This window comes from Lynx rufus, unplaced genomic scaffold, assembly GCF_022079265.1.
Source record: "Lynx rufus isolate CCGP_SWC_20201006 ecotype Redwood Valley unplaced genomic scaffold, mLynRuf1.p SCAF_49, whole genome shotgun sequence".
NCBI classification, from domain to species: Eukaryota; Metazoa; Chordata; class Mammalia; order Carnivora; family Felidae; genus Lynx; species Lynx rufus.
The window spans coordinates 274,754-286,888 of NW_025814866.1; the positions used below are offsets into that span (position 1 = coordinate 274,754).

The window sequence follows — 12,135 nt, forward strand, 5'->3', positions numbered from 1 at the left end:
TGACCTTTGGGGCCTGGGGAGTGGGGTAGGAACGGTGCGGCTGGGTAGATGTGGGCCAGGGTGGAGGACTGGCGTGGGTGGCAGTGGTGACCCGTGCACAGACTTTCTGTCTCAACTCTCCCTCCCCACGCATCCCCTCTCTGGGAGAGGTGGGCCCTGCCGTTCTAGAAGGAGCGTGGGAGAATGAGGGCAGAGGCCGGGCTCCGCGGCCAGCTCCCAAGCTCAGTTTTCTGCGGCCAGACTAGAAAAGAGGAGGCAGAAGGCCCCGCGAGCAGTGGGGCAAGCTTGGCAGGGCCGGGCCACTACGTGGACTCCCGAGAGGGAGAGTCGGGGTTCGCGCCGACTCGCCCGTCAGTCGGCCGGGGGCGCCCCCCCCCCCCAAACCCCAGCTCCCCGACGAAGCCGATCCGGCCCCACTCGCTCCTCCTCCCTCCCGTGGCAGGCGAATCCGTCGGCCCGGGCGTTCGCCAGGCCGGACGCCAAGGTGACTCCTCCGGCGCCGGGGGCGGGGGCCGGGCCCCGGCGCGCGGGGCGGGGCGGGGCGGGGGGCGGGGCCGGGGCGCGCCCCTCGCGCTGCTTCCGGCAGCGGCGGGCGGTTCCGGCGCGCGCCCGGGGCGGCGGCGCGCAGCGGGGGGCGGTGGGGCGCGCGCCGGCCGCAGTGGACGCCGCCGCGGCCGCCATGCAGCTGACGGTGAAAGCGCTCCAGGGCCGTGAGTGCAGCCTGCAGGTAGCGTCGCGGGCCCCCGCCGGCCTGCCGGCTCGGGCACTCACCACCCCCTGGGCGCGGGGTCGGGCCGAGGGCGGGGACGGGCTGGGGGTCGGGGGGGGGGGGGAGGGGGCGGCCGGGAGAGCCGCCGTCTGCGGGGGGCCGCGGCCTCAACTCCTGCCTCCTGCCCTCGGCCCGGCCAGGTGTCGGAGGACGAGCCGGTGTCCACGCTGAAACATCTGGTCTCCGAGAAGCTGAACGTCCCGGTGCGCCAGCAGCGGCTGCTGTTCAAGGGCAAGGCCCTGGCAGGTACCCGGCAAGAGGAGACGCCCAGGGAGCCCCGCAGGAATTCAGGGGACGGGGTGCCTAGGCCGAGCCCGAGGAGCAGTGTGATGGCTGGAGTGCTGGCCACTCTACCTTCGGGGAGGTGACCGAACCCTCCTCAGACAGATGCCGCAGAGCTGCGCTGCGCGTAACGATTCCATCAATCTCTCTTTGGCAGATGGGAAAAGACTCTCCGATTACAGCGTTGGGCCCAATTCCAAGCTCAACCTAGTGGTCAAACCTCTGGAGAAGGTGTTACTGGAAGAAAGCGCTGCCCGGAGACTGGCCGAGGCCCCGCCGCCACCCCCACCGGCCTGGCAGCTGATCTCCAAAGTCTTGGCCCGCCACTTCAGCGCGGCAGATGCCAGCAGAGTCCTGGATCAACTACAGAGGGTGAGAACGGTAGCCCAGGACATCCGCCCCCGGCCCGGCTGCTCCCGTCCCCTGACTCTGTCTTAGCGTACCCCCCACCCATTGGCACCCCCGAATCCTCCTGGCCTTCTCTCCTCAGGATTACGAGAGGTCCCTGAACCGCCTGACGCTGGATGACATCGAACGCTTGGCTAGCCGCTTTCTGCACCCCGAAGTAACTGAAGCCATGGAGAAGGGGTTCTCCAAATAAGATTCCCGGTGCGGGGAGGAGCCCAGCCAGGCTACAAGCTGCATGTAGCATTAAACGTGTTCTCCCGTCGCAGTCTGGCTCATAATAATAGTAATACCTGGCAGTACCTGGGTGTCCACGCCTGGTTCTTGCCTGGGTTTGCTCCCACGCCTCACGCAAAAGGTAAGACGACGAGGCTCCCAGCAGTGAAGTGAGGGAGCCAGCATCTGAGTCCAGCCGGGTTCTAAAAATGCCTCCGAGTGCCCAGGGAAAACAGGGACCGTTCGGAAGGGTTCCGACGGACGGCCTTTGGCAAATCTTGTTTAGCCCGCTGAGAACAAATCCTCTAGCGACTCCTCTCGAGGCCTGAGAAGTGAAGCTGCTGGCGCCTGCTGCCCAATCCTGTCACCTGACCTCTGACAGGTGCGGCATTGGCAGGAGGTCAAGTGACAGCCAGCCCCGGGCTGCCCTTCCGCTGCCACAGCCAGTGGGCGCTCGACAAGGAAAAGCGGGCTGGGGAGTCACGGACCTGTGTGGTATGACCTCAGACGAGTCCCTGTGCCACGTGGGTCCCTAGGTGTTAACTCTGCCCAGTGAGGGCCACTCTCGAAACCTCCATTTCCTTCATTCTTACCCAGTCCTGGGGGGAGGGGCCTGCACCACTCCGTCCACCCCACGCTCTGTAAGCAGGCCCCAAACGGAGCAATGGCCAAGCGTGGCCCAGAAATGCGACGGCCCGGCCCTTCGCGTCACAGCCCCTCGCTACTCCCTCTGCTTGTCTCCGCCTGGACGTGGGCATTTCTCACCTCTTAGGGATGACAGGTGACTGACTCGAGGTCACTCAGCCTTGGACAGGCCCCCACACCCTGCACTCACCCACGGTGTGGAAGTGGACCCCTTCCCCTGCCGCACGTACAGGGGCTTTCACTTTGCACACCCCTCACTGCCTGAAGGGAAACCTCAGGGCGCTGGGAAGGGGGCAGAAGCGTGGGCTGGTGGCACCGAGCCTCCCACCTTGCCTGATGTGCGGGCACTAGAGGTCATCTAGTCACCAGCTCCTTGGAGGAGGACACCTAGGTCGGTCGAGGCTAGAAGGAAGCCACTCTCTTGCCTGGTCCTCATGGGGTGAACGCTGGGTCCCCAGGCTTTGAAGAGCAGACAAGTCCCTGGCTCTGCCTGAGAGCTGGGAGTACAGCAGCTCGTGTGACTTACCAATGCTCCCGTCTTATTTTCAGTCAGGAAATGTTTGTTGAAATTTTGAATCCCATTAAAGGTGAACGTGAAACTGACTCGTATCCGAAAGGAACAATATTAGCCAGGCTGCTTTCGGTTTCCAACGATTGGTTTAACCATGAAAGAAATGGGTCTAAACGATAAAGGAAACCGTTTACAGAACTGAGAAGTCCCCGGGATATTGGCAGCAGATGAACAATTTCACCAAACGCCTAGTGTCTTCCCGCCTCCCCCCTGGCTCTCCACCCCAGGCTGCTGCCTCAGGATCTGAAGATGGCGGCCTGGGGTTTCTGCCAAATCTCTAGTTCGCACCCAGCCGGGAGCACCGCCTCGGCCTGCGGCCTGCGGTGTAGCTTCCTTCTCTGACGCCCCCAGCCAATAAACGCTATCTTTCATTGGTCAGAAGCACGTCCCGTTCTGATGATTTGGGCCGGGGGTGGGGTGGGTGGTGGGAGGGCAGCCCCCTGGGTACCCACGAGCTGTGGGAGGGAGCGGGGGATTCTCAACCAAAGCCAGGGCTGGATGGCGGCCTGGGGCAGCAACTGCCTACTGCAGGGGTGCGACACAGATGCGCGTTTCAGCCAGACCCTAGAGATGGTCGCTGAGTCCCTTGTGCCAGCGCCTCCTGACTCAGGAGCCACAAGAACCCTCTGGTGATGAGGAGCGGGCGAGTGGATAGTTGGACACGGGGGTTGGGAACTCAGCCGGGAGATCAGGATGGACACGGAGGCAGGAGCGAGGTGTTCAGGATGCGTGGTGGGAGCCTGATGGAAGAGCTGACTGGGACCCCAAGCCCTGTGCGGCCTCCTAGAGTGACGTTCAGGCGTTAGGTGTGGACAGGATGTCCTAGAGTCTCTGAGGACAGATGAGGGGGCTTCCAAGAGAGTGTAGCCGGCAAAGAGGAGAGAGGACCGGGCCTCGAAGCATTCCACCAACAGGAGATGCAGAAAAGGCCAAGGAACATCCGACACTGAGCCACAGGGAAAGCTCAGGATGACGGGCCAACAATACCATTCCAGAAAGGAGGAGGGGTTGTCCAATACTGCCAAGAGGCATTAGTAACAAGACGGTCGCTGGTGATGTTGGGAAGCAAGAAGCAGCTAGCTGCAGGCTGGCGAGGAGAGAGGGTGGTGCCGGTGACAGGGGATCCCGCATTCTGGAAGCTTGTCTGCAGAAGTGGGCGGTGATGGGCAGGCAAGGGAGGGAAGACGGGAGGGGGCGGGTGCTGCAGGGCTGGGAGGATGCTGCAGGCCACAGCCTGCCTCAGTCGATGCCGACAGCACTCAGGCAGACTTTTAACAGGACGCAGGAGGCCGCCTTCGCCTCTCAAAACTCTCCGTTCTCCGTAGGCAATCAAGCAATAATAGTTTTGGAAGAGCCCAGGGCAGTTGTCTTGTAGAATGTCCCAGAGTCTGGATTTGCCTGATTCCCTCCGCGTTAGATTCAGCTCAACTGCTATGACCAGTTGCTCTGCCCTTCCCCTCCCCCAGCAGCTTCAGGAGTCCGGGCGGGGCTGCGCCGTCCCCCGGGGAGGCTCATTCTGGTCACATGGTCAAGGTTGTGGCCGCCACACCTCTCCCTCACAAAGGTGCGTTTCCCTGTCCTAAAGCACCAGGAGTCTGCGGTAATAAACACCTTGGGCCCATGTGCCTGTGTTGTTCCCCAGCAATCTCTAACGGTTTTACCACACGATGCCGACCCTTGCCTGAACGAATTGTACCGACGGCTTCAAACTTGTGGTTTGCCAGGGCTCGCGTTCTACAGTGATTAGTTAGCAGCATTTCTCATGAAAGAGCTTTTCTTTCTCCGGCTCTCTTTTCTTGATTACCGCGGTGGATGCATTGGGCTTTTTTATCCAACAACTTAGAATCCAAAAGTTATGTTTTGGGGGGTAACTTTTATTGGGCTATAGCGTGCATGCGGTCACGTGCATTACTCATCAGTGTACTGCTCAATGGATTTTTAAAGTAAATAACACCCATGTATCCATCCCCTCTGGATCAAACCACAGAACACTGCCAACACTCCAGCACCTTCCCTGGCGCCGCCTTCCCAAGTCATACTCCTCGCCCAAAAGTCTAATATCCTTTCGAATGATCAAACTGTTCTAGCCGTGGTTCTTCCTGGTAGGCCCCTGTGTCCCTCTGACATGCCTCCTCCCTTTGTATTTCAAGCACTTCCTTACTTTTTGGCACCACGAAGCGCTCCAGGCTCATCATGTATTTTTTTCCTGCCCCAGCTCTGGAATCACCCATCACTCCAGGAAGCTCTGGTTCCTTTTAGTGGAGAATGACATGGAGAAAGCAAGGCTTGGGTGTAGGGTGTGTTCATTGCTACTGGAGGGTCATCGCTTCTAAACCCTTTCACCGGACAAAACAAGGAAATATGTATGTTTAAGCTCATACTGCAATCCAGCATCACAGTCCTTTCTCACCGTTCGTCATTCCACAGAGAGAATTCTGGTTGCTGACAACAGCGATGTATTTACTCATTTGCCGCACTGGGCAGTCTACCTTAAAGGACACCCCAAATGGCCTCACTGCAACCTCATGACTACCATTGCTGACGGCAAAAATACTAAGAGTAAGGTCAATTCTTGTGTCCTTAGAATATAATGCCCTGAAGGGATATACAAGCAGAAAGCGGAGTTAAAATCACCTGAATTTTCTCTGGGTGGTTTTATTATCATTTGGATGTGTAGTTAGGCTCATGTGTTTGTTTTCATTTGTTTTTGTTTGTATTCAACTTTTGCATTTCGGTTGTTTTTAGCTCTTTCAAATGTACTTTCGAACATGTGAGCTATTTATGTGGTTCAAAGTCAAAACTGTACAAAATGGTACAATCCAAGAAATCCCATGCCCATTTTGACCCCTACAGGGGACTATTTTCATTAGTTCCAGGTTTCTCCTTCCTGTTTTTTTTTCTAATAAACATGTGTGTCTGTGAGAGACAGAGACAGAGACAGAGACAGAGAGAGAGTGTGTGTCCTTTGCATTCTTTTTTTTTTTTTTTACACAATATATCCCGGAAAGCATTTCATTTTTCATTATGGATTCTTTTTTTTTTTTTAACTGCTGTCTGGGGTGATTGTATGAATGCACCATAGTTGATTTCACTAGCTTCCTGCTGATGGACTCGTACCTTGTGCCCTATAGTTTCCTATGACCACTTATGTTACAAGGAGTCACTTTGTCCATACACTGTTACATATCTGTGAAGTAACTGCCTATATGAGAGATTGCAGGGTCCACACAGCCATGACTCTTGTACTTAATACTCTCATTCAACAAGCAACAAACCACCTACTGAAGAAACTGCACTGAACAACAAAAAGGTACCAGAGATGATATATGACCGATATAGAAGAAAACAAAACCAGATTATCATTTCAGATTATGAAAAATTCTATGCAGCAGACTAAAATGGGCAAATGTGATGAATCGTGCCTGGGGGTAGGATGTTAGACTGGTGACCCAGCAGGCCTTTCAAAGGTGACACTGGAGCCAAGATCTTGAAGACAAGGAGGAGCCAGCTATGGGAAAGTTTGTGGAGTCTTCCAAATAGAAGAATAAATTCAAAGTGGTAGGGCAGGCCACCCTTGGTCAGGAGCAAAGGGCCCCCCAGGCTGCAGAGAATGAGGCAGCAGACAGGTGACGGTACACGATGGATGAGCGGGAAGCCAGGTGACACAGTTTTATCAACTACATCAAGGAGTTTGGATATGATTCCAAAGGCAATGGGAGATCATTTTAGAATTTTAAATAGGTAAGTGATGTTATGTAATTTATATTAAAAATTAAGACAGGTGCCTGGGTGGCTCAGTTGGTTAACCATCTGACATCAGCTCAGGTCATGATCTTGTGGGTCATAAGTTTGAGCCCTGCGTCGGGGTCTGTGCTGACAGCTCGGAGCCTGGAGCCTGCTATGGATTCTGGGTCTCCCTCTCTCTCTCTGCGCCTCCCCCACTCATGCTCTCTGTCTCTCAAAAATGAATAAATGTTTAAAAAAATTTTTTTTAACTCTTTTTGACCGTAGGGGTGTCTGGCTGCCTGGTTCGTTGGGTAGAGCATGTGCGTTTTGGCTTGGGTGTGTGTGGGAGGGGGGTCGTGAGTTCGAGCTTCATGTGGGGCACAGAGATCACTTACAAAATAAAATTTAAAAATTAAAAACACTAAAGGTCATGTAAAGTCACTGTGAACCTTTTGGGGGAGAGATACACAAAAAAGAAGTGGGGACCACCCTCAATCCCACCACACAGAGATACGAGGCGTTTACACTTCAGGCTACCGTTGCAGGATTTCCGTGCACATGGACAGTAGCTTCCTAAGTTGGGATTTTAGTGATTTCCCTTTTGCACTGTGGTTTTTCCTATGCGACCGCATCCCTGTTCTCCGTGGCCACTAACTACTTTAGCTCCAGTCGCCATCCCTTCCCTCCTTGCCTCCTACTGGCAGGCTTGCCCCCCGACGGGAGCCCCTTCGTGACCTTCCCAGACCGCCGATCTGATCCGCACCTGTGCTCAGTCGCCCCCTCCAAAGGCCGCTTTGGTGTGTCCACCTGTGCCGGGGAAGGGGACGGGGTGCGGGGCCGTGTCCGTCTGGGCTGTGGCCCATCTCCCTCCACGAAGCGCTGCGAGGTCGTGGAGCCGCACGTGCTGGGGACACTGAGCCCAAGGAAGAGGCAGGGCCCTCTGGACAACAGGCCGTGGTGTCTGGCGGCCTCCCACGAGGTCTGGGGAGGGGCTAGGGGTGTGGGGAGGGGGTGGAGCTGAGGTAGGACTGGTTGGCGTGGGTGCGGTGGGGTCACCCGTCACAGCGCGTGGCGACGATTGGTGAGGGAGCAGCCGCTGGAGAGGCGGCCGAGGGCGGGGTCTCTGGGAGCCCAGGGCAGAGCTGGCTTCGGGGCAGGGGCGCGGGAAGCAGTCCCGGGCCCGGGAGGAACACAGGGGGGTCCGTTTGCTCAGGCGCTCCTGGGAGCCCCCTTGCTTTGGATGCTTGGGGGCGGAGCCTTAGGAGGGAGCCCTCGTTGGCTAGGAGGACAAGGGTGGGGGGGGGTAGTCTCTAGGGGCTCCTGGCAGAGCTGGCTGGGCGGGAACCAGTCAGGCGCCCAAGGGAACGGCCGGGAGGTGGGGGTGGGGAAATGTTGGCCTCGGCGCTCCCGGGAGGCCGGGGTGACTTGCGTGGGCTTTATGAGGAAGCGCTCCTAGTCTAGCTAAGCCAGGGGGTCTCCCAGGGCCCAAGGGCGGAAAGGCCGGCTGGGCGGGCACCGGCCGCAGGCCTGGCGGCCTCACTGGAAACCCTAGGAGCCCGTTGGCGCAGGCGCCTGGGGGTGGCGTCGAGCTGTGATAGGCGGGGCTTCCGCAGCCAGGGTCCGAGAGAGCCTGGGACAGCGAGCGTCGCTTTGGCGGGAACCGGCCACGCGCGCGGCAGCCTCCCGACGGTCCGTTTGCGCGTGCGCGGGGAGGGCGGGGTCGGCGCGCGGGGCGGAGCTTCGGGAAGGAGCCGCAGCGCCTCAGCCGCCAGCCGACTGGGCGAGCGGCCGGGCCTGTGCTCGAAGGGCGGGGTCTGGGGCGGAGCGCGGCGACCATGCAGGCGGCAGACGCAGACGCAGGCGGCCCGGCGGGCGGCGCCGACAACAGCCTGGAGGGCCAGGGCCAGGGCGGCTGTGGCGGCCTTTGCAGCGCAGGCACGGAGGCCGCGGTCGCCGGCGCAGCTCCGCGTGTCCCGCGACCACAGCACGCCCCGGGGCCAGGCGGAGATGCCCTCTCCACGACCGGAAGGCCGGAAACCCGAATACACATATTGTATCCTAGCCGAGGGGACAGCGGGGCATGGGCAGGGGGCGGAAAGGGAGAGGAGCCGCGGTAATCTGCGGGGCGTGGGGCAAAGATCTGAAAGCAGGGTGGTCCCGGGGTGGCTGGAGAGAGGTGGGGGAGGAGGAAGGAAGGAGAGCAGGGGGGAAACGGGTTCCTGGGGGCGGTGGGAGGACCTGGGCCAGGGAATGGGGTGGCCGCGAGCGATTAGGGCCGGGAGTGGGTGGCCTCGTCAGGGTGGCCTGAGAAGGGGGCTCAGGCCCTAAGTGAGTAGGGGTGGTACCTTAACCGAATCTGCACCCAGCGCCCTCGGCGTGCCTTTCCCGTCCCACTTGGAGGCGGAGATCGCCTGTGCGTCCTTGGCCCCAGATCGGGAACCGCACGGAGGCATCGTGGAGAAGCAGCTCACCGTAACTGACAGCGTTCTGGCCATGTAAGTTCTGGAAGGGCCGGGGTCGGGGTGGCTGCAGGTGGCGGGTCGTCTCCATGGGGGGGATGCTCTGCTGGAGCGTAAGCACTAGGTGCGGGGAGGGGCCCCGCAGGCTCTAACACCTGCACCCGCGGAGGGGGGTGCTCCTGGGGGGAGAAGGGTGCGAGGGATGGGTACGGGGGGGGGGGGGGGCGGAGCGAGGAAGGGGAGGAGCCACCACCTCCAACTTGATTGCCTTTTCTCTCTCAGCCGCTGGAGAGCTGAAAACTCTCGCCTCCTCCGAATTTCCATCATCAACTTTCTTGACCAGCTTTCCCTGGTGATTCGGACCATGCAGCGCTTCGGGCCCCCTGTTTCCCGCTAAGCCTGCGCTGGCGAAAGGGGGCTAAGGTCTAGCCTCGTGTCCCCCGTCTGGGCGGTCCGTCCTTCCTAGGGCAGTGATGCCTGCACTAGCTGCCACCTGAGGTTGGGGGCCTGCCTGGTCTTCTGAGGGCAACGAGGGCCCGAGCCCTTGGGCACTCACGGTCCCCTTGTTTTGTTTGCCATTTAAATGTTTGCTACTGCAGAAAATAAAACTGAGCTTTGCTATTCCCTGTTCCTTCTCAGTTGCGGCACCCCCGGATACTCTTCCCTTTGTCCTCAGGTGGGGGGGGGGCGGCTTCTGGGATGTCGACGACGTGCAAGTCGCGGAAGGTGGTAGAAGGCAGTTTGGGAACTGGCAGAACCCACGTGCGTCCTGTCCTTCGGTATCAAGGACTCTCAACATGTGGGAATATGCCCATCGTTGGCACGTTTCGCATTACTCCTGATGGCTTTCATCTAATGTGAACTTTTTATCCAAACTCTTCAAAAATATTGAATGAGTGCAGGAAAGATGCATTAAGGGCACCTGGCAGGCTCAGTCGGTTGAGCGTCTGACTTTGGCTCAGGTCGTGATCTTGGAGCTGGTGAGTTCCAGCCCCGTGTCAGGCTCTGTACTGACAGCTGAGGGTCTGGAGCCTGCTTTGGATTCTATGTCTCCCTCTTTCCTCTGCCCCTCCCCTGCTCAGTTTCTGTCTCTCAAAAATTAATAAACTTAAGGTTTTTTTTATAAAAAGAAAAGACGCATTATAATATTCTAATGTAACTACTGAACGTTTAAATTGCTTTCACCTTTTTGCCCTATTTTAGGTGATGACTCAGTGGAACTCTTGCATATGACCTTGCACGAATGATTGCTTCCTTCCACTAGGTTAAAAGAGGTACAATTAGTGGGTAAATATTTAGTATATTTTTTAAAGCTCTGTCAAGACTGCAAAATTAAGTCTCCAGAAAACGTACCTACCACTCTGCCAGAATGCTGGTTTTGCTACACCTTGTCACTGCTGGCTCTGGCAAAATTTGAAAACAAAATTCATTTGGGGGTGCCTCTGGCTCACTTGGTTGACTGTCCTACTCTTGACTTCGGCTCAGGTCACGATCTCAGTTTGGGAGATGACAGTGGGGAGCCTGCTTGGGATTCTCTCTCTGCCCGCCCCTGTTCATGTGCGCACTCACGCTCTCTCAAGAAAATAAACATTTCAAAATAACAATTTGGGGCACCTGGGCGGCTTAGTCAGTTAAGCGTCCAACTCGATTTGGGCTCAGGTCGTGACCTCACGGTTTGTGAGATCGAGATCGAGCCCCATGGCTCCCTCTCTCTGCTCCTTCCCCACTCACAATCTTTCTTTCAAAATTAAAAAAAAAAAACCATTTAAAAAAATCCTTAAAAAATAATGTAAAAATTAGTTTGCACGAGAAGAGCAAACAACCCAGAAACACTAGAATCAGAGCGTTGAGGCTGACTGGCCTTAGCTCAGTGAGGAAAAGTGCTGGACAACTGTCAGCCTTTTGGTGGAAGGAGTGCGCTCCCCGTGACACACGAGGTCTCCTGCAGACCCAGCAATTCTGGCAGCTCTTTGGTGGACAGACGCCATGGGATTTTCTCCACAGGTGATCGTGTTTTCTCAGGATAAAGCCAGTTCTGTTTCCTCCTTTCTGACCTGGGTACCTTATAGCGGAGAATTTGTGTGGGTTGGGTTTCCCCGCTTCTCTGCGTGCCCGTTAACTGTAGACTGGATGCCGGACATGATTCTCCTTGGGTGCTGGAGGTCTTTCTATTCCTACAAATATTTGTGAGCTTTGTTCCGCGATGCGTCACTTACCTGGAACAGTTGGACCCTCTTTTTTTTTTTTTTTTTTTTTTTCAACGTTTTTTTTTTTTATTTTATTTTTGGGACAGAGACAGAGCATGAACGGGGGAGGGGCAGAGAGAGAGGGAGACACAGAATCGGAAACAGGCTCCAGGCTCTGAGCCATCAGCCCAGAGCCTGACGCGGGGCTCGAACTCACGGACCGCGAGATCGTGACCTGGCTGAAGTCGGACGCTCAACCAACCGCGCCACCCAGGCGCCCCCAGTTGGACCCTCTTGAGTCTTCAAAGACTTGCCCTACGGGACCAGAACAGCTCGGGGCAGGTGTCATTTTCCACTCCCACACTTCCCCAGTTGTGAGGTTTGCCCTCCTAGCCGGTGGGGACAGCTGTTGGTTGTTGTCCCGCTTGAGTGCCCAACAAAGTTACTTTCGTTCTGTCAGATGGTCCTCAGCGGGCCTCCAATGGTCTCCCCGCGCGCTTGCGCTGATCAGCCGTGCGCTGCTCCCTCCCACAGGGTCCTCGCCCATGCTCCCCCCCCCCCCCCCCCCGCCACTCCTTGGGGCCCTCTGCCCCACCAGTTCCGGCGGGCCTCAGCACAAAACTCCCAATGCGGTCAGCTGGGACAATTGCAAGGCCGATCTCTGACTTCTCATCTCCCGGAGATCGCCGTTCTTCATCGCCTGATACCTGGTTTCCTTACAGCTTGGGTCTCATCTATTCTGTCTGGTTTGGGGGGCTCTTTCAAGTAAGTGGCAGTGTAAATCGGTCCCTGCTACTACACACGCACGAAGAGTCTATGACTGCTGGACGTGGGGCGAGCTGGTGCGTGCTGCAGGGGAGACACGCCGTCACGGGG

General features: G+C 57.3%; 2 protein-coding genes across 2 annotated transcripts; both read left to right on the forward strand.

Annotated features, from left to right (window-relative positions):
• Positions 1 to 630: 630 nt before the first annotated feature.
• UBL4A (ubiquitin like 4A) lies at positions 631 to 3,266 on the forward strand. The gene is made up of 4 exons (XM_047098439.1): positions 631 to 727; positions 910 to 1,015; positions 1,209 to 1,423; positions 1,542 to 3,266. The coding sequence occupies exons 1-4, from the start codon at positions 680 to 682 to the stop codon at positions 1,650 to 1,652; spliced, it is 480 nt and encodes a 159-aa protein (XP_046954395.1). The 5' UTR covers positions 631 to 679; the 3' UTR covers positions 1,653 to 3,266.
• A 5,183-nt stretch (positions 3,267 to 8,449) lies between these two features.
• Positions 8,450 to 9,696, forward strand: LAGE3 (L antigen family member 3). The gene is made up of 3 exons (XM_047098440.1): positions 8,450 to 8,667; positions 8,981 to 9,109; positions 9,356 to 9,696. The coding sequence occupies exons 1-3, from the start codon at positions 8,450 to 8,452 to the stop codon at positions 9,468 to 9,470; spliced, it is 462 nt and encodes a 153-aa protein (XP_046954396.1). The 3' UTR covers positions 9,471 to 9,696.
• Positions 9,697 to 12,135: the final 2,439 nt, after the last annotated feature.